The 27,425-nt window shown below is 35.5% G+C and overlaps 1 protein-coding gene across 1 annotated transcript in view; it reads right to left on the reverse strand.

The window, feature by feature from the left end:
* Window positions 1–25,432, reverse strand: part of LOC128862255 (uncharacterized) — a 47,353-nt gene extending 21,921 nt beyond the window's left edge. The window contains exon 1 of the mRNA XM_054100778.1: window positions 24,406–25,432. Within this exon, the coding sequence (XP_053956753.1) occupies window positions 24,406–24,592 (187 nt within the window). The 5' untranslated portion in view covers window positions 24,593–25,432. The remainder of the gene's footprint in view (window positions 1–24,405) is intronic.
* Window positions 25,433–27,425: the final 1,993 nt, after the last annotated feature.

Here is a 27,425-nt window from a genome sequence, read left to right on the forward strand (position 1 = left end):
AGTTCAGAGTACATAAAATATTAAAATAGCAGTTTTAGGGTATAAGGATCTGAGAAGTTCAAGGCGATGTGGCGCACAAAGCTTAAAAGTGAATAAGACTTGGAGACTTTTAGTCAAAAATAACAGTCGGTAGACTGAAGTGTTTTGTTCAAAATAGAGTCGAAGAGGTATTTCAGACAAAACGAGCTTTTGAAAAAGAAATAATACATCATTTTTCTATATTGAAAGAAAGTCGAGAATTCTGACGCCAAAGGCACAACGAGTCAAAGTCTGCTTGAAGGTGCTCTGCAATAGTCCCATTAATTATTACAGAAAACAAGTTTAAACCACAGCATAAAATGATAAGTAACACAATAATAAAATATTACTAGGAATGAATATGAACAGTCTGCATTACGGAGATACCACTGTACTAAATACGGGCGTATGCACAGCGTTGAGCATGCAATTTTACACATAGATTCATACATACGAATGCATATGAGATGTGAGAATAGCGTGAAAATTATCAGACGGTTTGCAGTAATAAATTTTCTATCGTCATCACGACACCGGAATTAACAGGGCGATACGAATGTTACCTACTAATTTTCCTTTTATACCCTCGCGTTCTGATGTAGTGTAATGATATTGTTAGTAGTGCTCCAAATAAATCGTATCTGTATAATTCCTGTAAATTCGGCCACTGTCTTGGTAAATAAAAGTCGCAAACTAACAGCAACACAAATTGCTTGGTTTATTAAATTGCAATGCTTACACACTTCACTTTACGTTTACATGCTCAACTTAAGATTGAATACCTTGTGCACAAGCATCTCTGCTTATACCACCCACCTGCATCAAAAAGTTCCTGAAACAATCAAGCCCAGAGACAAGACGTGGGCTTATGAGTACGACACGCAATCCAGACGTCAGGTGAGAGATTGGAGAGTTCCGAATGAATCAAGACGAAAAAAACACCAAAAGAAAGCGACACAGTTTTTACACCAGTATTGCACACCTCGAACCTTTGATAGAAGGTCAGACTAAGGGCCAAAATTTGGCGTTATGACACGTTTATGTGAAGCATAAAGGAAGGATTTGTGGAAAAACAACTAGTGGATTTTGCACCATTATAACGCACCGTCGCATAGTACCACCGTTATCTGAGAACTTTAGACTAGGAACGAAACGAATACCATCCAACGGCCATCGAATTCACCTGATATGGTTCTCTGCAATGTTTTTCTATTTTTTCTAGTCAAAAAACCACTACGGAGAACGCGTTTCAACAGCCGAAAAAAAAGGAATGGAAAAATCTAAGATGACTCTGATGGCTATGCCGAAAATATAGTAGAGTTCCAATATTATTCGAAAGCTAGATTAAGAGCTGGCATAAGTGCGTTGCAGTTAATGGGAAGTACTGTGAAGTTGATAATATTACTTTGGAGGAATAAACTTGTACGAGTATTTTAATTTTTTTGAATATATTCTGGAAACTTTTTGTTTAAGGTGCAATGCATGTACTTAGCAACTTTTGTAATTTTTAGGTGTGGCAACTCGTATTTTCTGGCAACTTCTGTCTTGCCATCTGGTATTCATGTTATTGGTTTGGTATCTCATTCGCTTTGTATTGTTTCCAGTTGTTAAATAAATAATCAATATTTTCCTTAAAGCTCTGCTGTTTCCTTTCCAGCGTCGATCAGCATTGCTAATAAAACATTTTTTGAATGTGCGCAATATTAATTATTATCAAAAACCGTATATAGCTGAAACATTATGCAAATTTGGAGTAAAATACTCTATACAAGATATACTCCTTAGTTTTTCCCCCGCAATACCTCTAGTATTGACGGTACAGCTATACGAAATTAAAAAAATGCACAATCTTTATTGTGGTGACTTAGAAGGATATTTTGAAGAAGTTCAGATGGAATATGCATATGGATGCAATATGAAATCCCAGGAAAGACCAAAGACAATTTTCAAAGAAATTAAAGTGTGCTGAAAGTATGCACTGCCGAATATATATAATTTCTTAACTATTCTAGTAATTCTTCTCATAACAACCTGCGAGAATGAGAGAAAAATGAGGATGGAAAAGAATTGGAACATAAAATTGTATTAATTAATGGGACTAAAGCAACATGGTTCACGATTTCTTCTTAAATCACTTGAAGAACCTATTCCAAATCAAATTCTTCAAGTAATTGTAAAGAATTATTTATGATTAAATAAAACAAATAACAATTTACGAGATGAAATAAGTATTTGTTTACAGCGATCACTGAGAGGAAAGGATTACTTAAGTATTCACTTTTCTTAGAACACCGCGAAATTATTCGCAAGCGCAGATTTTTTGAGGAAATTTGTCGCAAAAACACACATAAATATATGACCCAAATTAAGTGACAAGGAGTCTATTCTTTATATCTATGTATAAAGAATCAAGTTACCACGGTCGAAAGAAGTTTCGAAAAATTTCCTGAGTAGCGACAAGTCGAAATAAAATTACGGGTTTTTTTTATTTTCATGTGACTTAATTTTTTTTGTTCGACTGCGATTTGAATTATATTTGTTTTCATTGAAAAATGTTAATTTTAGGTTTGTTTTATTGGTAATTTAGTTACTCATTTACCTAAATATGTCTGGTTAATTTACTTTATAAATAAGAACTGTAAGATAACCAATGTTCAAATATTGACCTATTTTATACGCTTCAACTCAGCCTTCCCAATCACTTTTACTTTCTGCAAGATAAAAATGCTGGATTATACATAACACGGTGTGACAAAAAAAAAAAAAATTAAATATACTTTTATGGAGACCTAGCACAACTTGTAGGTATAGTAAAACTAAAAAAAGTGGTATAGGAGAAATTTCCAATACACCCCCAAAATCTCATTTTATGGCCATAAAACCGTTTTTCAGTAGGTTGATGTGAACAATCACTCCTAACTTCGCCAATTTCCATCCGATTTCGAATTTGTTTTTTTAGATGAGTTATTTTAAACTTTTTGAGAATTTTGTTTTTCGAGAAATTTGTAAAATATAACATGGGTCGCAAGTGCTTATGGTGGTACATGCTATTGTTTGCAATGTTTTATTATTTTTTAAATACAATAACTCAGAGTCGTCTTGGCAAAACTGTCGACTTCAAATATATTGCCAGCTTCAACGTTAACAAATTTATTTAATGCCCAACATAAATTACCGCCTCAACCAGCTTGATGCCATTTGCATCTACTTATACAAGTCCGTATGTGCATATGTATGTATATAAACACTTAAATATTTAAACATATGTATATACAAACAAGCGTAAATATTTCAATTGTTCATTGCAAATAACAAGGGGGAAAAGCTGCTCTTCCCAGCTTCCTAAGTGATTGCAGAGTCGTGAATTGTGTGACCTCAAAGCATGGCTTGAAGCCTTAGCTTGACAACGACAGTGAGTACTGATCTTAATCGGAGATTTGGTGACATCTCGTCTACACTAACACTTTCATAATAAACAGTTAGTTGGCTGAAGGAATCAACCGTACAATAAACAGTTTACTTGCAAGTTTTATGTGGGAGCCTAAACATTTCAAAGACTATTTGTACTCATAACGGTTAGGTTTATTTTTAATATCCTTTTTGGTTTAGCTTAGTTACTACTTTGGCCTTATAATAAGAATAAAATAAATAAAAAATATGTTATTTTAAAATAAGTCAATGCCTTCGCGCTCAGTATATCTATAGCTTGCTATTTGGCTGTGTCATGTTAAATAAATTAAAATAAAGAACTTTCACTTGTAAAAATACCCTTTAAATTTTAGTACATTCTGTTAATACTGTGGTAAGGATTTTGAAAGATATTTTTAGTGCGAGGGCCAAATACTTGGGGAAACGAAAATCTAATTAAATAAAATTAGCATCAGTATGTATCACTCGATCTTAACCAATACCCCGGAGCTATGCAGGTGACATTTGACCTTCCATGGGAAAGCCTCGAAAGGTAACTTGGAGTATTGCGAAGATACTTCTACATATATTTCCCCTTAACTACGATCATATGCGACCATTGCTGAAGTAATACAGCAATATTAAGATCTCAGAAGGTTAACTTATTTTATATTGAAGATCGAGCCAATGCAGAACTTTCCAAAGCAGAACGTGAACTCGTTCCATGATGAACGATTGTAGTTACTAAACTTACTTACTCACAAAAATTTACGCATAGGCGAATATAAAATTTTTACTTTTTAAATTGTATTTGAATGTGTATTTCTGGTTCATTCTTCGCAGCAATTTTTTAAGTTTATTTTTTGCGGTTGGATGTAAGAAACAATTTAAGCCTCTAACTGCATTTCTTAAGAATTTTATAAAACTTCTTTCGAAAATTTTTAGAAAGGCCCATTCAAATAGAATTTTATAAAACCTTTAATTTAAACAAAAATTTTGTTGAGGTGAAAGAAAATACTTATACATATACACATGCATAAGTAAATAACTGGCGCTTACACCTGTTTTGGGTGTTTGTCCGAGCTTCTTCTCCCATTTGTGACGTACGTCTTGATGTTGTTCCACAAATGGAGAGCCCTACAGTTTTCTGTCGCCTTTGAACGATTGATGGTTTTTTATGAGAAGCTTTCTCATGACAGAAATATACTCGGAGATTTGCTATGGTATGCCGCGGAGCAACCGCTATTAGAAAAACTTTGTCTATCGTCAATTGGTGTTTCCTGCCGGAGGTTTCAATCTGTGCACTTTTGAATGCTGATCACGCTCCAACCGATGCGACTACAGCGGCTGCTATAGATAATTTGGTAACCGATTTATTTCTAAAAAGTGCAAGATTTTGATGAAAATGTGAAGAATTTTTTTTATTTGTACAAAGTTTGAAACTCGGCATAGATATATAATTCTTCCGGTAGACTGCACTGGATATATAATATTTTCATGGAACAAAATTAAAAAAAAAAAGAAATTAATAAATTAGCAATAAATTCCTGTGCTATAGTCATGAAAAGGACTGTAAAATCACTTGAACCACCCATAAGTTACTAACATTCAGAGAGATTCAGTAGTCAGCGCTGATAACATAAAATCCTGATAAAATATGAATGAAAATTATTTTGCTCCTCACCACATTCGGCCAAACAACTTTTCAAAGCGTTCCTGAAACTATACGTTGGAAATTTGCAATACAATTTCGCCTTTTGTTTTATGCGATGTTATGCACACTCCTGCCACAAATTCAGAAAATGTTAACCCTTTACTGCATGAATTAATACAGCGTGAAAAAATTGTTCACTGCTAAAACAGGTCTATTTAATTACCAATAACACATATTAAAAGAAAAATAATGAAAAATTGTATATATATTTTTTTACGGAAAGATATATGATATAAAAACTAGTTGTAAAGTATAGAAAACAGTTATAAAGCGGAAAATTTGAAAAATGAAAATTTGTCAAAAAGTACTTACGTTTACAACAGAGTATGAAAAATTAATCATTCTCTGAAAAATTAATGGCATCTATTCAAAAATGTTTGGGAAAGTATTTTTAATATCCTAAGAATCCCTAAAACCAGCACGATGTTGTTCAAATGCGAGGCGGGGACGCGAAAGTAGGTTTTCTTAACTGTAGTTTTTCGGACTCGTATCGAATTTGAGCCAGGCCTAAAAAAATCAATTTTCGCTAAAGCAAGCAATTGCATATTCAAAGAAATCAGTTTTTTAATTAAATGAATAAAAGAAAAGATGTGATTACATGAAGCGGAGTACTAAGAAAGTCAATGAATATAATGGTTAAGAGTGAAAACATGCGATATTTGACTGTTTCTGTTATTATTATTTCTCCGATCTATCATCTCAAAGCATCAACGCGATAACAACAATAACATGTGTTATTTTAAACAGCCCGCTTTTTCGGTAGATGTCTCTTTTGAAGCTGTCATGTTTTGATATTTGACAAGTAGAAACTACGCCATTAATAAAGATGGAACGATACACCCTTAAACAACGCATTGAAATTATTCAAATTCACAATAAAAATCATCTTGAGTGATGAGGCCCATTTCCACCTCGGTAGCTTCGTCAACAAGCAAAATTGTCGGATCTGGAGCTCAGAAAATCCAAGAGTTATTGTTGAAAACCCTCTCTATCCTCAACGTGTGACTGTTTGGTGCGGTTTATGGTCCGACGGAGTCATTGGACTTTACTTTTTTGAAAATGAAGCTGGAGCAACAGGTACGGTGAATGGATTGCGCTATCGAGAGATGATTAACGATTTTTTATGGCCAGATTTGGATGGTATTGATCTGGACAACGTGTATTTTCAACAAGACGGCGCTGCGTGCCACACAAGCAACGAGACCCTTGATCTTTTACAGGAATAACCCTCTTATTAAAAACCATTTATAAGCTGGCGCAAAATTCTATGCAATTTTGTTTTTGAATAACAATTTTACTAAATAAAAAAAATGATTTTGAGTGACGGAAATCTAAATGCCCTCCATGTCCGTCCGTTTGTGTACTGCAGCTGTTCACAAATGTCAAATATTATTGACACACCACGCCATTTGGAAAAAATATAAATTTTCCAATGGGGTGATTAATTTTGTGTCACTTATATAGACTTTATATAATTATTTAATGATTCAATGTCAAACCTTATAGTTACCATATTAGTGCTGGTCACAATTTACATTAATATTTTAAGTTACAAAGAAAGGCAAAACAAGTTAACATTTAAAGAAATGAGAAAAGGAGTTCGAATCCATTGTGCTTATTCAGTATTTATGTAACTTAACCATTAAGACTGTACTGAAAAAAATTATTATTTATTATGAGAAAATATTTTTTTTTTTTTACTTAAAGATGAATGCTTACCTGTGTTTAGCAAGAAATAAGGTACAAATGAATAATTTTTTTTTTCATTTTCTGTCATTTTAATGAAATTTTTAATCACACTTATGTTGGGCGGTTCGTCTTATTTCGTCGGATAAGCGCTACACTTTGCTTTTGTCACTTTCCATGCCCAGTAAAGTTAAAGAGGTCAGTTACAGTTTAGATGTAATGGTAGTTCATATTTTTACAAAACGACGGTTTATCTCAGCACTACAAGAAATCATTAAATTGTAAGCAAATAAAGAAATAAGTAAATATATATGTGGAAGATTCCAAGGGCATAACTCTTCCTTTAATTGAAAGTTTGCAATCTCTTTATGCTGCTCAGACGCATGGTACAGTACGGCCGTAAATTGTTGAAGTCAAAAACTAACTAAATATTATGAAAGTTTTGCGCAGTTAGTGATGAGTGGCTTCATGGGTTTCACACGAAAGTAAATACTATTATATAGGACTTAATTATAATTCGTTATCTTGAAGATATTCAGTAGATGATTAAAAATGTACCCCGTTTTAATATTTCATCTTTAAGATAATTTGGCGCCGAAGATGAGCCACGTAACTATGATAGTTGAGCAAGTGTATAATATTGTTTTCGAAGACTCAAGCTTGACTAAGCATGAAATTTGCTGTGGAAATAGGATGGATGAAGAATTACAAATGGAGAATCTGTTTGGAAGTGTAGAACAGTAGTTGCAGACTTTCCGCAAAATGGTGAAAACAGTGATGGTATAAATGATTGGAGCATCATTGGGAGAAGTATATTGAAGCTGATCATTTCGTATTCGAAATTCGTATTTTATCTTTATTTAATTATTTTCTTTTTTCTTTCTTACTTATCACCCAATCTCTGCATAGCTGTCTCAGATTTTGATGTATGAGAGTTTGAGGGGTAAAGACAAACTAATTTAGAAATGGCTTCTAGTCTGAAATCTAAATTTACAAGTGCTAGACGTCAAAGATGTATTTCAATATAAAGCCAAACTTCTTCAAATTATTATTGAACTCACAATTAACTGCCTGCCCCTATTGTATCATTTTATACAATGAAGATATGTAGCTAAAAAATATGCCAAACAACCACTAAGCTCTATTAGTACAAAGGATTGAGTTTAAATTTCCACTTGAGACCACGCAAATGCCTATCATATAATTACTATCCAATTCAAATTATAGATATATTACATTTATTACAGAAAATTATACACATTTGTCAGCGCGTGGCAAGCAAGTGAAAGAAGTGAATGTGTTTTAAAGTTTTGCTTTTATTTGCATTTCCAATATCGCTGCAAATAATGACATAAAATTGTTTTACGTGTCATTTGATAACCCAGTTGCGGACAGACCGAATCCACCTACCGAACTTTAAAGCATGCACATACACATATATACATATTCAAAAAACCACTGCACTTCTCTTGATACTATGAAGCACCTGCATTGGCTAGAAGCGATTTTAGTACGCCTCGAAGTAAGGCCATGCAACATGTCCTAGTAATCAACTGAGGCGGATAATGCAACAACAACAAAAAAAAACAAGTAAAGTATTATTCACTGCTGCTTCCACTTGGCAACATTGGCCTCACTGCCATTATGATCAATACAATAAATAATCTGCAAAATTTAATGCCGCTCAATCAAAAAGCGGTGCGCGTGTGGCATGCAAATGAAGTGAAGCAGCTGGCTGCACCAATGCTTGTCAGGTGAGTAAACAGTAGGCAAGCCAGCGAAATGGACAGAAATGGGGCAGCAAATGGTACTTGGCACTAAGCAACGACGTCGGACGGTGGGCATCGAACAATAAGTAGTGGGAAGTGAGTTATATATACATACGTAAGTACATACATACAGGGATTTGTGTGTCGGTGTGCGCAAGTAAGTTAGTAAATCATTTAAATACAACCTGCGTTGACTTTCGCTATTGTTGCTGTGAAAGTTTAATTAAAAATGTACCGAGGGCGAAATTTGGCGTTTGTCGATTGATAATAAAAAATGTATACTTGCTATGCCCACCCACGCCAAAAGGGACTTAAAATAAGTATTAATAAATATTTTCTAAGACCATATATAAAAGTAATATTATTGTAAAGGTTATCCAGTAAAAATATACAGTGCTTGTGCTGTAATTAAGAGAAAATTATATTAAATAAAAAAACAAAAAATCAAAACAAAAAAAAAAAACTTTAACAGTGGTAGCCTTTGAGAAAGCAAATATAAGATTGCAAGTTTTTATTATGCTGCCGATGGCGTCATAAAACTGTGGGACACTTCCTTTATAGGACCACATCAATGCGGTCACCACATTTGCAGAATAAGCGAAAAATATATATATACAGCGTTTTTACCCATTCAGAAACTCCGATCGCTAAATTGTAGATATGAACCTCATCTAAATCTATTAATAAAGAGACTAACTTTATTGTACAGCGAAAAATATGTTTCTTTTCCAGATATGTAGCACTTTTTAGGGGTGATCTTCGGAAACTACATTAGTTTCCTATTAGCGAAGAAATAATTTTGCCAAAAATTAACCCAACAACATGAAAAACTTCTACGTGCCGTAAAAGAGTGATTGAAAAGGACCCTTGGGTTCAAATTTTATAGGTTCGAGCTTTCGTATAACAAAGAGACATCTGTTTAGTATAGGGGTTTAATAAAAGCTATGTGAAAGAGGAGTTTTAATAGTAAGACCTATACTTGACATCTTATTAAAATAAAATAGAAAAGTATCTATATAACGGCTGTAGTTAGAAGAGAAGGGATGTAAATCATCCAATATCTATTGTAATAAAGCACTCTCTACTACTCTCCATGGAAAAATGTCCATAATGCGATAATGATAAAAATAAATAAGCCAAACGAAGTGTATAATAATTATTGTGCGTTCAAATGTTTTAGACATTATTGTTATTGGGTTTGGGAATAAGTTTGTAGCATTTTTGCAGAAGGCTTTTATTTAAACAAAAAACAATAACTATATCAATAAGTGAATCAATTATATATTCGGCGTTCCTGTTTACAACCTCTTCCCACCTCTCTATCAATTTGTTAATGTGGCTCCACCTAAAATCGCCTGGTCTGCTGCCAGGCCTTTGTCGATCAGGCCTTTTCAGGCAAATAGCCTCATTCACTCAGCGTAACTAGACAATGTGGATCTCCTTGTTGAACGTGGCATTCTTTTCGAGCATTTCCCAGTGCAGCACGCCCTCCCACTCCCACCAAACACATATCATGATCTTCCCTGGATGATGATCCGGATTAACTCTCGGCTTTGGCGTATCTACTGGAGTCACCCACTCCTTTCTTTGCTTCATATTGATGTATAGGCAACATTTCTCTTCTCCTGTGACGATTCGGTAGAAAAAGTGAAGTTGCGGGCGGGGCGCGATGCTGCCAAGCAATTTGAAGGCGATTTTCTTTGTTTCTTTTATTGAGCATACGATGGTATGGCGACCGTTCTCCTTCAAAAGTGATTTGAATGCCTTCCTGAATTGGTAGCATATGGCTACGATACAGAATCTGTTACAAGGCGCAAAAAATCGAAGCACGTTCTGATACTGTACGGTCTGCAGAATATATTCAACAAGTGCAAACAATAATTGACGAGGGCCCTTCAAAACCAATGAAGGGACCAAACGAGGGACCTAATGTTTCTGATGGCCTTAACGGTCGAGTTGCCCATGAACTTTTACGGTATAAATCCTGCATTATGCGAAGAAGACAGTTTATGTCGAAGCAAGCACTAAATTAAACACCCTGAGATTGTTTGGTTTCTCTGGCAGATGACTGTATTCCAATCTTACAGAGGTTCTCTTGTTACCATGGTCCCAGGGTGGAATTCAGCCGATAAGGAGGGTTGTTATAGTGTTAGTCGGGGCATGCCCCATACGACGGATGGTTTGATGATGTTTCTGACATTTTGATTTTAACCTCCTTAAAAAAGAAAAACAAAAAAAAGATGTTCTGTTGGTATTACATACGAGCTTTCCATCCACTGTTATGGTTTAAGGTATTGTGAGCAACAAAGGACATGTTATGACACCACACTTCTTTACTTAAAGATGTCGAATGATATCTGCTGTACCTATATATCGAAGTTCTAGAAACAGTAGTGATACCGTGTATTGTTAGTGTACGCCATATATCGTCCATGTATCTATCAGGTAGACTCTGCTCCTTCATATAAAGGGATGATGAGACAAAAATGGACGGCTGAAAATGGCCATGACAACAACGAAATTATGGTCGCCAAACTTTCCAGACCTTAATCGCCTGGATTAGAACGGATGGTGCGAAGTTGAGCGCGAAAGTATCCTCCACAATTTCTTCTCTAAGGACTGCAATTAATACTGTTATGCTCAATATGGGTAAGAGCATTTGTTTCGTATCGAAGAAGTTATGACAGCTAATGGAAATTTTATTGAATGATCGTATAACTACATAATATGTTAATGTTACGTAAAAAATTCGCGAAGTTTCATTAAATTTTGTTCTACATAAAAGTTAATTATTTTTACTCTCAAGTTGTCTTCGAATACCGTACGCACCTTACGCGTATTAAAAATGTTGAAAATAACTGATGTAGCCTTTGTTTGAAGCTTTGTAGCCCCAAAAGGGGAACTATAGACGTGAACAACTTCCCGAACGATAATTTTAATTCGAGTCTAGTATAATTTTTATTTAACCCTATACTAACATCTCAATATAGAAAAATACAATGTTTTTATTTTTTGGTTTGGCTTCATGGTACTTTGTCTGTTTACAACAAGCATAAATCTTTCTACGAATTATTTCTACAATAATATAAATTGTTGTCCCTTCTTTCGAGTCTAAATAATGAAGCTTGCCTCTGCAGGCAGGCTACCGAACGACACTCATACGTGAATGCTTAAATATCATGAGAAAAATTTTGGCAGAAGATTCCGGCAAGCATACATACCAATGCATACGCCAACCACAGGTACCAAAATTATATTGTTTGTCCTCAACGGTTGCGTTTACTCGATTCACGATCAATTTAAGCAGCAACGTTCGAAAAGCCAGCGGCAATTGCCGCGATTTAGATCGCATGACTTTTGATACGAATCACAAACACGTACGACGGGCACACATTAACTTTCACTTGAGTTTTTTAATCGTTGAGTCAGCGGGTGCGCGTGCAAAAAATTTCATCACAACAAAAATTAAATAAAAATACTTGTACAATAAGAAACAAGAAGAAATTATAGAAAAAAATCCACACGCCAAAAAATGTATCCATATGGGAGAGAAAATCTATGAAATTTTATTACAAGGAAAAGTAAAATTATTTTCTAAAATCAATGAAATGAAAACAAATGTCAATGCCAAACAAGGCTGGCAATTGTAATGCAAACAACTGGCAATGGATGCCAGTAGAATGCAGCTGGAAATCGAAAATGAAATCATATTATGCGCACAATGCTGCTACAGTTACGCTGGATTCAATGACAACAACAAAATTTCTATCCGATTTGTTTCGCGCCTAAACTGAAATGCTACCAAACCCGATGGACTGCTGACATTGCGGCTCCATGGCGAGCATTTACGAGTTTCAGACACACTTTGCTCATACTGACTTTTAATTGTTGTGCTACTGTTGTTGTTGCTGCAGTGGTTGTTATTACATTTAAAAGTATGTAAACAAGTTTTCGGCGCATCTCCGCATACGCGTCATACCATAATCAAATGCATTTCACTGCCGTTTTATCGTCTTGTGGCTTTATCGTATTTTTTCGCTTTTCGCTTATTCCACTGAATAAAATTTCACTCCTTGAGTGTTGCTTTTTTCTTTCACATTATTCGAAAACCTCTTAACATATATGGGATATATACATACATATGTATATATGTAGGAATGGAAACGTTTAATATTTCGTCACATTTACTTTTGTTTTTTTTTCTGTGTTTATTGTTTACCTGTTCGTCAGCTTTGTTTTTACGTTCAAAGCTTAACATTTGCATTTTATTCATTCACTTGTTTACTCTATTAAACAATTCTTACACTCGAACAATTCACTACTTATGTGCTTAAAACACTTATAGAGACGGAATCACGATTGTTATTGTTGTTGTTGTTCTTGTGGTAATGTTAATAACCTAATTATTGTTAGGTTTAGCTTCCAACCAGTTTTAGTGACCGCCTTTGACTTACTCACTTACGCCTGCATTATAAATGGGGATACCAAAATACCACGCGACCTCAAAATGTTGCCCAATAAACCATGACTAAGTAAAAGAGTCTGTAAATTAATTATTAAGGGGTAAGGATCGAACTTCATATACCTGCGCACATTTTAGTAAAATTTTATTTGAGCTGGTTATTAGCTGTTGGCGGCCGCCGTAGCCGAATGGGTTGGTGCGTGATTACCATTCGGAATTCACAGAGAGATCATTGGTTTGACTCTCGATGAAACACCAAAATTAAGAAAAACATGTTTCTAATAAAAAAAGATCCTCTTAAAAATATATGCCGTTCGGAGTCGGCTTGAAGCAGTAGGTCCCTCCATTTTGTGAAACAACATCAAGACGCACACCACAAATAGGAGGAGGTGCTCGGCCAAACACCCAAAAAAGGTGTACGCGCCAATTATATATATATATATGTATATATTAGCTGTTGGAATCAAACAAACTAATAGGCGTTGAGAGTTATAGCTACGGTGACCATAAATTTGAATCGAAAATGCAGGACATGTTTTGAAATAATATAACACATGGGCTGAAAAGTCCGGGCCTAACGAAGAAAGCACGTATTTTTTGTTTTGTTCAAAAGTAACTTTATTCATCAATTTCGATAAAGAACAACGCTCCAGCCGCACTCTAATATTTTAATACCACTTTGATTTATCTTCTGCCTCAAAATAGACCTCAGTTTCTGCAATAACCTCTTTATTCGAGCGACATTTCTTACCGGCGAGCATTTTTTAGGTCTGCGAACAGCCAGTACTCGCTGGGAGCCAAATCTGGTGAACACGATGGATGTGGGAGCAATTTTAAGTTCAATTCATGTAATTTTGCCAGTGCCAAAGCGGCACCCACTTTAAGTAGAGCTTTCTCGTAGTCAAATGCTCATGCAATATAGAGCCAACACGTTTTTTGATATCTTTACGGTGTCAGCTAATTCACGCAACTTCACTTTTCGATCTCTCGAAACGATTTTGTGGGTTTTTGCAGTTTTTTGGTGTTACTATCTCACTTGGACAGCAGTAGACGTGCATCATCGGTGTCTCTGCGACCACGTTTGAAGTCAGCAAACCATTGTTTTCGAGCGGAGTCCCATAACACTTTTCATTGCTTGAATTGCATTGAGTTTTTCCCCATCAAGAAATAGTGTAAAATTAAAAGACGAAATTTGTTTATCTATTGTTTTGAAAATAACAAAAGTCGCGTCACTCTTAGCACAATAACTCACTAACTAATATAATATCATGAAACTTGACTGACTGATTTTTTAAGGTTAGTACTAACTGAAAAGGAGGTGAATGCAATAAAACTAGTGCCATCTATGTGTTAGGCCCAAACAGCAATAAAAGCAATAAGCTCATATTGTGTTAAGGCCAGAAATGTTCTATGGCCTCCCATGGAAAGACTAGCCGCAAGCATTAGGCTGCATATCTATTGAGTACCTGGTCACAAAGGCTACCATTTGAACAAAAGAACAACATACTAAAACCGCTAAATACGATTTACAACGAAATGGGCGACTACATGAAGGGGCGAGTGGATGCTAAGTGGACTAATCTGACCGCATGCAAAACATCAAAATGTCATGTGTAGAACTAACTACAAAAACTGACTCAATTCGTACATACGCTCTCGCGAAAAGATTGCAGAACTGACAGGTCATAATCTATTGGCTGCACACGCGTACAAGATAGAAATTGCTAATACGGACAATTGCAGGAAATGAGAGACGATGTTGAGAAAACTTTAGAACCCCTTCTGTACATTTGTTCGGCCTTATTAAAACGCGCTTAACATGTCTGGGAGCCTCACTGTTTGAGGGTCTGGAAGACGTCTCAAAAGAGGAGCTCCCAGCCCTACTTAGATTCGCCAAAAGCGCTGACATCCTACATGATGTCTACTTCAGGTATTCATAGAGGTTGGTCGCCATCTGGTATGGCTAGAGACCAAAAGGTCTATGCGTGACTTAATGCCTACCAGGCTAACCTACCCTAACCTATGTGTTAGGCCCGGTACTTTTTTACATATACACTGATGGTTAATAAAATTGATGCACGATATTTTGATCAGTTTTCTATCATTTAACTTTTCTAAAAATTATTTTTTTTTTTCATTTTATAAAAATTAATTTATTGTATGGCAAAAACTATATAAATATGTTTTTGAAACTTTGTCCAAAAATTATGAAATTCCAGCAAATTTTCTACGAAGTGTCAAACTTTTTAATCAAAATGTTTAGAATCATGTATAGTATGCAGTTTTATAGCAGTGTATAACGAGAGTTGCAAATTGCTTCAAAATACCGTTGATGTAAAAAAAAAATTGCTGACAGTGTTAAGCGCCTGTCGTCCATACAAAGTACGTTCGATAATTTTTTGTATACTCTGTGAGTTTTAGGAGGAAGAGTTAGCTTATACAAATGATTGGGACGCCATTCGATCATAACCGTTGGCCTATATGTCGTCTATACCTGTGTCACTAACAAATGCTTTTGCAAAACTTAATATATCTATAGTTGGATTCAACACATGAAACAAATACTTCATTTCGTATTCATGTGAAAACGCTTAATTCATTTCGAGTTAACGAATATCTACTGTGGAGCTACGGAAAGGCCGGCCGGAAAAATTGTTGCTATTTAACGCTCAATTTCCTGTTTTACAGCATTTTTAAATCATCCAATGACTGCTACTTCACTAGCTTTCATTCAAGTTCGGTGCGTTGTACACTCGAATGTGCGTATTAGGCCGGGGCGATTTTGTTATCTATACCGCGACGTAGATATTTTGATTCCTCTTATCGTTACGAATGAAAAATTAGTCGTAAAAGGTAAAAAATGACTTGTGGAGCTCAAAATTTTTATTTTATGGAACAGCCTTGGTTTATATACGTACGCAATTTTGAAGGCACAATAGTTGATAAAAAATAATTGCAATATTTGATACATAAATTGCATGCAAAATTTTACGCTTAATCCAAATATGAGGTGAGAATATAAATAAAAAAGTAGAATCATTTTTGATAAATGAGCAAATTTTGAAATTTGAAACAAGTGCACTCATCTAAAGGGTGGTTAAATTTCAAGGGCCGATGTTGAATGTGAACCACACCTAAAGGTCAACGACACCGTTAGACTTGTTTCTTTGGGGTGATATAATTCGGCACATTAAAGGCATAGAACATCAATTATGCCTCAGCGTCATAGAAAACCGCTGCGGCCATTTGGCCGATATTTTGTTTCATACCATTTCCACCGTAATTGAGTCTTACTAGTATTATCATAACAAAGAGAAATGACAATAATTTTCTTAAAAAATTGTATTTTATTCAAAATCAAAACCGGCCCTTGAAACTTAACCACCCTTTATATTTAACTGTTAGTAATATAAAATTTGTTAGCTAATCTCAAAGTTCATGTTACTAAAGCCAGTTGACTTCCCTTTAATCTATGCTGGTAACATTCTACAATCGGATTGTTGGTTTAGGAGCTATTCATGAAATTATCGACAATTTTGAATAATTTTTAACAAAATTTATTGAAATTTGTGTCAATTAAAAATTTGTTTACTTGGCTATTTTTTTTTTAGCATTAAACATTTTTAAAACATTTTATATTACTAAAACCTGCTACCTATATTGCACCTTACTTACCTGAAACATTCGAATTCGAAGGTGGAAAAATCTGACAAACATTAAGAATATAAACAATATAAAATCTCCAGGGTACGACAGAATTAATGGACAAATTATAAAGAATCTACCCAGCAATGGAATTAAGTATCTGAGGAATATATTTAACTCGTCACTTAGACTCAAATATTTCCCTTTGCCTTGGAAAGTTTCTGAAACAATTGCTCTGCCAAAACGAAATAAAGATGCCAACAAGCCTTCATCATATAGCGGATAAGCCTCTTGCCTATTTTGTCGAAACTATTTGAGCTACTGATTTATGACCGCCTTGATCGAACGACATCATTCCTTCTCATCAATTTGGCTTTCGGCGAAAACATTCAACTATACAACAGGTGCACAGAGTAATAAAAAAAACACAAAAGGAAATTGACAACAAAAATTATTGCGTCGCAGTCTATCTTGACGTGGCTTTGACAGTGTATGACATCCCGGACTATTGCACAAATTAAAAAAAAATTCTTCCAACTGACTATTATCTAGTTTTCCGGAGTTACCATAATGAATGATATTTGTATGTTAAATATCACCACGGATGCTCTGATGTACTACGTGGAAGCAGGTGTTCCACAAGGAAGCGTTTTGGGGCCACTCTTATACATCATCTATACACATGATATACCCTGCCCAAATGACAATAGCATGATTGCAACTTTTGCTGATGACACCGTTTTAATGACATCTAACTAAAACATAAATGTTGCCACAAATAAACTACAACAGCTACTTAACACTGGCGCTGACCTGGTTCAATACATGGGGAATCGAAATTAACAGAGATAAAACTATCCAAGTAATATACACAAACAGAAAGTATGATCCGCAAATATTGACTATAAATAATAAAATCATTAAATATGATACAAAAGCCAAATATTTAGGCATAATAATTGATGCAAAACTGACCCGGAAGAAGCATATACTTCAAAAGAGAAACGAAGTTAAAAACAGATTCAGACAACTCTACTGGCTACTACGAAACGGCTCGCGACTTTCACTTGGTAATAAATTGTTAATCTACAAAACTCTTATAACTCCGATCTGGAAATATGGCATCGAACTATGGGGAACAGCAAGGAAATAAAACATTAAAATAATGCAACGACTACAATCAAAAATCCTAAAGACTATCACAAACGCAGCCTGGTACATAACCAATGACGATATACACAGGGACCTCAAATTAAATGTAAGGAATACGTCATTCGAGAATGTACCGCAAAGCATTTTCACAGACTACTAATTAACACACACAAACGAAGATGTGCTAAAAATTCCACATTCAGAACTGAAGACTAAAACGAATAACTCCGACAGCCCTAGCAGATACTTCATCACTAAAATAAACATCAACCTGTTCTACGTTTTATGTCATACAATTCTTATTTGCATTATCCATCTTATGTTGTAAAAGGAAATGTACTTTAAATAATGACTTAATGTTACGTTCATATTTCCATAATTGTTATAAAAATTACTAAGTGTGAAAAGTTGACAGATGTAATACGTTGGAAACCAAAAAAAATGCAGTAATTGTAAGCACTAAAATAAAATACCTACAAAAAGTGTCCGTACAATTTGGTCATATCTCAAAAGCGATTTTACTTTTTTTATGTTCTGACTTCATATTTGGATTCAGTGTACAATTTTATATCAAACTGATGTACCAAATGTGACTATTTTTTTTATTTTTGTCCTATTATGTGTGAACTAATCATGTTCCATAAAAAATAAATTTGGCACCTCAAAATACATTGTTGACCTATGTATTTCGTAGAAATTTTTTTTATGTATACAAGGTTACCCATATTCGACAGACCCATCTGGTAACCCTGTATCTTTTGACAGAGACGTCAGATCGCTTAAGGTACTTGACCACCTTGGAAAGCTAAAAAGTACAACATATTCAATAATTTTTTTTTTCATGTTCTGTATAATATATTAAAATAAATTTTTTTTTAAATTTTTATTTAGAGCTTATATAATGCAAAAAAAAATTGATTTATTAAAATTTCTTTTTTTAACATATATCCAGGAGGCGCCAAAGTCGAGGCCTGAAGAAAATCATGTCTTGCGGCGGACAGTTAATCTTAGAAATGGTAATTCTAAAACAAAAGAGAGAAACAAAATTTTCAAAAGGAAGGTTCCTTGCGTGAGAATTTACCACAAACTGACAAAAAAAAAAATAATAAAAAAATGGCGGATGTTTGAAAAAAAGTTAAGAAAACACCCCTGTTTTTCACAATGTTATGCTTAAAAAGCAATACTTTATTAACTTTTTTTTTGCAAAATGTGGTAAATTGGCATACAAAACATCTTAACAAATAAAACAAGACCAAAATCATTAAAATCGGCTAAGCAGTTTCGGAGATAAAGTGTCCGCCATTCGAAAAAAAGTAATTTCTGGAAAAACGCGTTTAAAGTTAAAACTTGCTATTTTCTTTCCGCTGAGTCAGCAAGTAATGAGTGCAGGATGCGCCTGCACATTTTCACTGATTTCACTTTGTTAGAATTCGAATTTAAAAAAACAGTTTCAGGTGATGATTTTTAAAAGTATAAGGATTGAAAAAATGTAAAAAAAAAAAATTTAATTTTTTGAAACTTATAAGGTGGTCAAGTACCTTAATGACATACCGCGTTGGAAGCGTCAGTCCAAGCAGATTTTTATCATGGAACAGTATACGCCACGCGAGCGCTCCCAAATTGTTGAAATTTACATTCAACAAAAGAAGTCAAAACAAGAAGAAGAAGAACAAAATCATCATGTCCGATGAGGCTAATTTCTTATTGAATGGGACGGTAAACAAGCAAAATTGCCGTATTTACGCTATTTAAAATTCCACGAAATTCAAGAGGTACCTCTTTACGACGAAAAAGTCACTGTTTGTTGCGGCGTTAGTGCGAAAACGATTATTTCTTCGAGAATGAAGATGATCAAGATGTTACCGTCCATCAGGAGCGTTATCGCGATTTGATAACCACTTTTGTGATGCCAATTATTCGTCGAAAGCGTATGAGGCAGTTCTGGTTTCAACAAGACGGCGCTCCACCACACACAGCTCGCACCACAATCGATTTTATGAAGAAATTGTTTCCTCGTCGTTTGATGTCGAAAAATGGCGATTTTGACTGGCCACCGCGTTCGCCCGATTTAACGCCACCTGACATCTTCTTGTGGGGATATTTAATAAGCCAAAGATCATAGAAGAGCTCAAGAACAACATCCGTGAGGAAATAGCTAAAACTATGGAAAATGTTACAAAATGGGCACAATACGCCGTATAGGCTCAAGGCTCAAAAAGTGATGTACTTGAATCAAGTAAAATGATTATTATCGTCAACATCAAAAAAATTGTGTTTTTCTTTGATTAAAAAAAAAACACATGGGTCCGTCGAATATGGGCAACCCTGTATTCGCAATAAGAAGAGGAATGATATTTTCGACGGCGCAGTGTCGAAAAATGTTAGGCCATTGTGCGACAACAAATCGCCCCGGTCTAATGTGTTCGCATGCGTGTCCACGCATTGGGCTGTGTCTACTTTACAGAAATATATGAATAAATGCGATGCACCTACTTAGCAACAGGTTATTTCAATAAATTTGCCCCATTTTAATTTATGCATACACTTAATATGTAGGTACACTTAAGCAAATGTGTGTGAGTGTATGCACTGAGTATTTAAGCGTACAAAGTGGAAGTGATCTGGCATACAGACATACATAACTACATATATGCATATGTATGTATTTAGAACAAGAATATTAAGCTTCAAGAAGAAATATGACAATGACAACAATTATTTGTTTTTATAGCCGATCAAATATAAAAACAGTGTACTGTAGAGTAACCTGTAATTTACGGTTACCTGCCCACAGTGAAGCGCTAAAAAATTATACATATCTTTGCACCTCTACAAATGAAACACTTCAGCAGTGGCACCAAGATGCGCATGCAACTTTTTACTACCATGAAATGAAGTGCTTATACGCTAATGTAATTTGAGCGATTTTATTTTTGTGGCACATTATTCAGCTGCCGTAAAACAGTTGCTTTTGTTGCAAACACTTGACAATGGCAATCTTCATAGTCTACATACTCGTCGGCATCCGTAATTGCCATTAAGCATTAATGTGGCAATTGCTGCTGCACATATTTACAATCGTGCAACATGCTTGCTGCAGTACTTTTATTTTTGTTTGCATGCGAAATGGGTAAAGTTAATGTAATGGGAATTATCGCGGCATCGTGATGTGTTTGGCACTCCATACGCTGATGATATTTGCTTCTTTTGGCAGAACTGAGAGAGAATGTGCAACTCATCTAATTGGAACGAGTACTTGTAAATTCTGTGAGTATAACAGATTTTAAGTTAAGTCGTTTGAATGGGAAAAATATTAAATAAATATTAAATATGGAAGCGATCGAACATATGACTCGAATATAAATGCATTTCTATGCTTTCTCTAATCTTATCCAGTAACCTGATCCAAAGATCGTGTGGTGGTATCTTAATAAGTGTGGAGGAATTTTTTAATAGTCAAAGCATGCATGCATTTTAGAGGAACGGATCGATACATACAACCGCTTTGTTGATTTCAATTGTAGTTCCGTCACGGACGGATCTACTTACGACAAGGTGATGCCACAAAATCTGTCTTTTTAGATTAAACTCAAAAATTTACAAACAGTTTTAGACAAAATAACCCGACATTTCACAACATGTTTTTATTTTATGCAACTTTTAAGTCCGCAAAACCGTGAATCCTTTTTTCTAAGCTTGTTTGTATAAAGCCTACGTCACAGCTCACGATTCGAGCTATTAATAAAATAAATATATTCCAATATTAGTATTATATAAAATAGAAACAAACCAGATCATGATAAAATGGTAAATCAGCCAGCGAGGGAGATATTAATATTTTCTCCGATAGTCAAGCCGCGATTAAAGCTCTGACGACGCCATGGTGCAGAACGAAATAACTAAACTCCTGTAAGGAGCAGATCAAATCCCTTGGATGTGCAGGTAACATTTCGCTGATCTGGGTTCCAGGACATAGGAACATAGAGGGACATGAAATTGCTGATGAGCTTGCAAGAAAGGGGCTGAATTGGCCTCACCCAGTCATCGGCATTCCCCTGACAGTTGTTAAAGAGGAACTGCATAAAGTATTTCTCAGGAAAGAACAGAAAAGACGGAGCTCCATTTCTTCATGTGCTATTTCGAAGTACGATATAAGAAGGGCTCAGAAAGTACTTTGGACTCCTTGTCATTCAATTTCCAAAGTCGTAGCTGTGTTTACCGGTCACTGAACGATCGGCACGCACGCGGAAAAGCTAGGGTCACCGTTTAACCCCCATTGCAGAAGCTGTGGGGACCTTTCAGAGAAAGAGACTGTAGAGCACTTTCTCTGTAAATGTCTGGGTTTGGCAGCTAGACGACTAAGGTCCCTGGGCGCTCCTTTCTTCGACAGCCTGAGGAAGTGTGCCAAACTAAATCGAATCAATCTCCTCCATTATACCAACAGCTCTGGCTGGCTGTAGATATCTGCCTGTTGGAGGTCTTATATGATATCAAACAGCGCTTTAGTGCTACTTGAGGAATGTCAGACCGGCACTTCAACCCCAACAGATCCCACACCGATGTAGGGGCAGGTATATATGTATATATTTTTTTCCTTGCTCACTCCACTTGGGAGCATAGGGCCTCGACAAGACGCAGTCTTGCGTTGGTTTCATTAATCTATTTTGCTTTTCAGGCAGGTATATACGGACCGAGAAAATATACTCGAAAACGTAAGTCTATAAGACTATGCAATGGAAACATGCGGTCACTTTAACCTTGAACGCAACCATAACAACCGAAGCTCAGCTGCCGTTACTGATAGTGAGACAGCAATCAAGGCTCTCAACTCTTTCCAGGTAACATTAAAACTGGTGGTAGAATATCTTGATAAGCTGATTATCTTAAACCATAACAGCCAGGTACGTATCCTATGGGTTCCAGTTCGAATAGTAATTACTGGGAACGAAATGGCATAAAAATTTGCCCAGAATTGGCCTTCCTATTTATAGGCCTAGAAACATTTTGTGGCCCAGGAAATTGTAACCTTTCCTCTCCAATTTAAGAAGTAGAAGAGCAGAGAGAAAATCAAACTGGAACAATCGGGGTTGCGAAAATCAAAATGATAGGAAGCTTTGTATGGAAGAGATTTTGTGGAATTAAATCCAAATAATTTTAGCACCAGCACAGAAGCAAACAGTCGGCGTACTCGTGTATCGGCACCCAGGTCACTGTTGACAGTTATAATTTCGATGTTGTTAGAGACTTCGTTTATTAAAGAACCAGCGTTAACACCCGTAACAATGTCAGCCTTGAAATCCAACGTAGAATCTCTCTTGCCAACAAGTGCTACTTTGGACTAAGTAGGCGATTGAGTAGTAAAGTCCTATCTCGACGAACAAAGTTAACACTTTATAAGGCGCTCACAAGTTAAGTCTTAATGTATGGTGCAGAAGCTTAGATGATGGCAATATCCGATGAGGTGTCACTTGGAGTGTTTGAGAGAAAGATTCTGCAGAAGATTTTTGACTTTTGCACGTTGGTGACGTTCTTGTTGATGCAGATTAGAGTTTAGGAAATAGTTAAAAGCCACACTACCGTCCAAAAAGATACCCGGTTCACCACTGGACTAAACCGCTTGACAGACCATGTGGAATGAGATGGTGCATTTTCTTGCTCTACTTTTTCTAGTGGCTTTAGCGATATTTTTACAAAAGCAAGAAGTACCGCATTTGAAAGAAGAATTCACAACGGGCAGTCACTATCATTTGGCGTGTTGTTTAAAAATCGCATATTGTGCATCTCGAGCAGTCCAAGCAACCCGCCAACACAATTTTTTGACGAATATCCAAATATATATTATATTTTATTTTATTTTACAAAATTTACTTAAAAGATAGAATTATTATACAAACTAAAGTGCGCAGGGCTAGCAGTATGGGATGTCAACTTTGATGAATTTACTGCTCAGCGGAATTTGGAAAAGAAATAAGTATGTGGATGTTCCACAACTTAATATAAGAAGTCAATGGAGACAATTAAAATTAATTTAAATGCCAGAAAACGAATATTGCTTTCTGTTTAACTTAAACAAAATACTGAAAACTATTTTAGGTCAATAAGCCTGTAATTAAATATAACATTTCTTTAACTTCATTTCACAGAAACCTCAATTTAGCCATATGAATCAAAACAGAAGAAACAACTTTGTAATAAGAGGATTGAATACTTTTCTCCGGCAAACAAAACTCAATAATTGTTTACTTTTTTTGTTTTATTTTGGGAAGGAAAGTGTTAGCTTACAACTCATTCGTTTTGGCATGAAGTATTCGACATCTACTTACATAGACAAAGCACTCTTTCAAAATTTCCAGTCTCAAGCACTATCATTGTCGTTAATCATACTTGTTCGCTTTTCACTAGAATGATAAATGTAAATGCTTACACTAACAAACGAACCTTGTATATATTTATGTAGTCTATGCAATTTTCACTTTCCGATAGCCGGTGTTATATTTCCAGCTTATTAATAGCTCCATTTATTTCAATTTTGCACTTTTCAAACGACTTACCATTTGTGCTCTGTGCTCTTGCTGTGCTGGCACCGGTATTTCCAACTCCTATTGCACCAGCACCAGCGCCCGCGCCAACAACATTTGCTTGACCACCAGCGCCACCCAATGTTGTTGTACTCCAACAGTGTACGAACGGAAAGAGAGTCAGCAATGCTAACGCAGAACTCCTCCGTGGCCAATCCATCGGGGATTTATGTCAAGTCAATAATTTTCTACAGGTACAACTGCTGTTGCTGCTGTCAATGCTTGATGACAATCGACAAAACAATCAATTTAACGTAAATTTAGACTCAGGCGCTTGATAACAGTATTTCGAATGGGCGCGTATTATTATTTGAATGTTTACAAGTTATTTATGCGCACAACCTCCGTTAGTTTTAAAGAAAAGAAATCACAGTTTTTCCAGTATCTGGTTTCTTTGTGCATATTAATGAAAATACGCATAAAAGAAAGATAAATGCGGCATATTTTACAATTTTATATCAAATCTGTAAGCATTTATGCCTTCAAAATATATATTTGTATATCCATGTGAGTATGCATGCATATGAATTGGGTCACTTTAGCGGTATTGCTAGACTGTTTGATGTCTTGATCGCCTTGCTTGCGACCAGCGCTGCTCACTCGCCAGGCATACTCGATGCGCAGGCGCACACAAAACACACTCACACGCACGTCTTTATATAATATTACACTTTAGCTGCTGTGTCTTAAAAGCATTGGCGCGCACACATGTCCAGTTATGAAATTGCACAAAAGAAATAAGGCATCCGAAAATAAAAAAAAACGGTAAAAATACTACAACGACTTTAATTTCACCGGCGAATACAATGATGGCTCTGTAGTATGAATATATCGATTTTACTGGTTGTCTGGTTTTTACTTTTCAATGTTTGTATGCAATGAAAAAAAATCATAACAACCGCGCATCTGTCTATAGTATTGAGCTGGGATGTCCGCTGTAGCTCGACGAAAAGATTCGTTGCAAACACGACCAAGTTCAAGGTAAGATTAAGCCATGACTGGCATACGTAAGAAGCTTTATACCACAGCCGCTGTGTCCAATGAATAAATGGCTAACGTTTTCGTTATATTACCGGAGCGAGAGAAATAGCGATAGGGAGAGAATGCAACTTCATATTTGCGAGCGCATTCAAAAGAGAGAGGGTGCAGCAGGTGAAACAGAGAGTGAGAATTGCACAGTGATGTTACAGTGGTGAGAGCGTATTTCGAGTCTCGCGCTTTCTTGAGCCATGCTGGTAGCTTTAGCAATAACTTTGAAGGTGACAGCTGTAGTAGCGTTAATCGGTGCTCATATTTTATTGGCTGTCAATCATTTTTTATAGACGACTGTGGTAAAGGGATTGCCATTACAGATAAGGCTCGTGTGCCCTGTGGGAAAATTATTATTATTATTAGTTAAGAGATAAATATACAGTAGACCTTCGCCTAAGGGACTTACATATATTATTTGCATGATTGTAATAATTGCAGTAATTTAAAAATAAATTGTAAAAGTGGTATTAGCCCAAGTATTTACTGGGTATTAATGGTTTAGTTAAAATTTTCTAAATTTAAACCATCTATAAGCATCCGTAATAGCCATTTGACAAAGTTTACATTTTTTTTTTATCGAATTTATGTCCTTGTTGAGATTAGAAAACTTGCTGCTCGATTTGTACACACAATAAATTTCATTTAATTTTTTCAACCATTAATGAAGCGCTTAGAACTCCCATCTAAGAATTGACAGCGCTCCAATAGCAAACCTGGACATTCAATCTCAAAGAGGATTCAATTTATGGCTGATGACAGACAATTGATAGACTGCATCTTTCCCATGCATTTCGACTCTCAGCGTGAAATATTACACCTTGTGCATTGGTGTGATGGTGGTGCACTGGTATCGTCACAGGTGCTTAGTCAGTCTAGTTAGAGACGAATTTAAATTTTCTTTTTTTTTCCGAGTGTCCGCTCACGGAAAGCCATGGCGCACAAAATCTGTTGATAAAGTATTAAAAAAATTAATAATTAGCGATTTTGCGCAAGAAAATTAATAAAAATTTACCTATTTATTTATATATATGTATCTCTACAATACTTATATATATAATTGGCGCTTACAGAGCTTATGAGGAGCTTTTGCATAGCAGAAATACACTCGGAGGCTTGCCTTTCCCTGCCGAGAGACGATCGCTATTAGAAAAAACTTTTTCTATCATTAGGTGTTTCACGCACGGAGATTCGAACCTGCGGAGTTCCAAATGTTAATCACTCACCAACCCATTCAGCTACGACAGTCGTCACCTATTTATTTACATCTTCTCCAATATTTGGGTCATCGGATAGCTTTTTATTCATTATAATACCTTTACTACATCTAGAAGTAAGGTTGAACACTGCTGAACGGGGAGAGCTATCAAATTTTCGCATCAAATGAATGAGTTAAATCTTGCTAGTATTTAAATCCAGAGCATTTAGTTGACCCAGAAAACTTAATATCCAAGTTTTAATAAATTTGCATCAAATCTCATAGGATTCTGCAGCCGACAAGCACTGTAATTATCGGCTATATGGTTTGGAAGCAGGCTGATAGGAACCTCAACAATTTAGTTAGGATGACTAAATATGGCTGGTCTAAATAGTCTTGCACCTAAGCTTATAGTGAGTTAGCTTTTTAAAGAGTAGCTTCAAGAAGTTACTTTCACCCTCTATTGTCAGGTCAGGTACCTTCTACAACAAATAAGAAGAGAAGCTTAGTGTAAACCTTGTGAGGATTTACGACCTATATTACTTGTTGTGCACAAGCTCATTTATTTTTAGGTCACTAAATTGTAATTTTATATATACTTTTATATTTAGATTCATTTTATATTCATTACATCTATATATGTGCATAATTCCGAAGCGTTGTATCCCCTTTGAAGCCTTTTTCTTATCGAACCGCAAAACTTATTCAACAACAACTGCTGTTAGGAAGGTAATCGTTATTTGATATGGATCGATCTATTTGGAAC

Source organism: Anastrepha ludens, chromosome 4 (assembly GCF_028408465.1).
Source record: "Anastrepha ludens isolate Willacy chromosome 4, idAnaLude1.1, whole genome shotgun sequence".
NCBI lineage: Eukaryota > Metazoa > Arthropoda > Insecta > Diptera > Tephritidae > Anastrepha > Anastrepha ludens.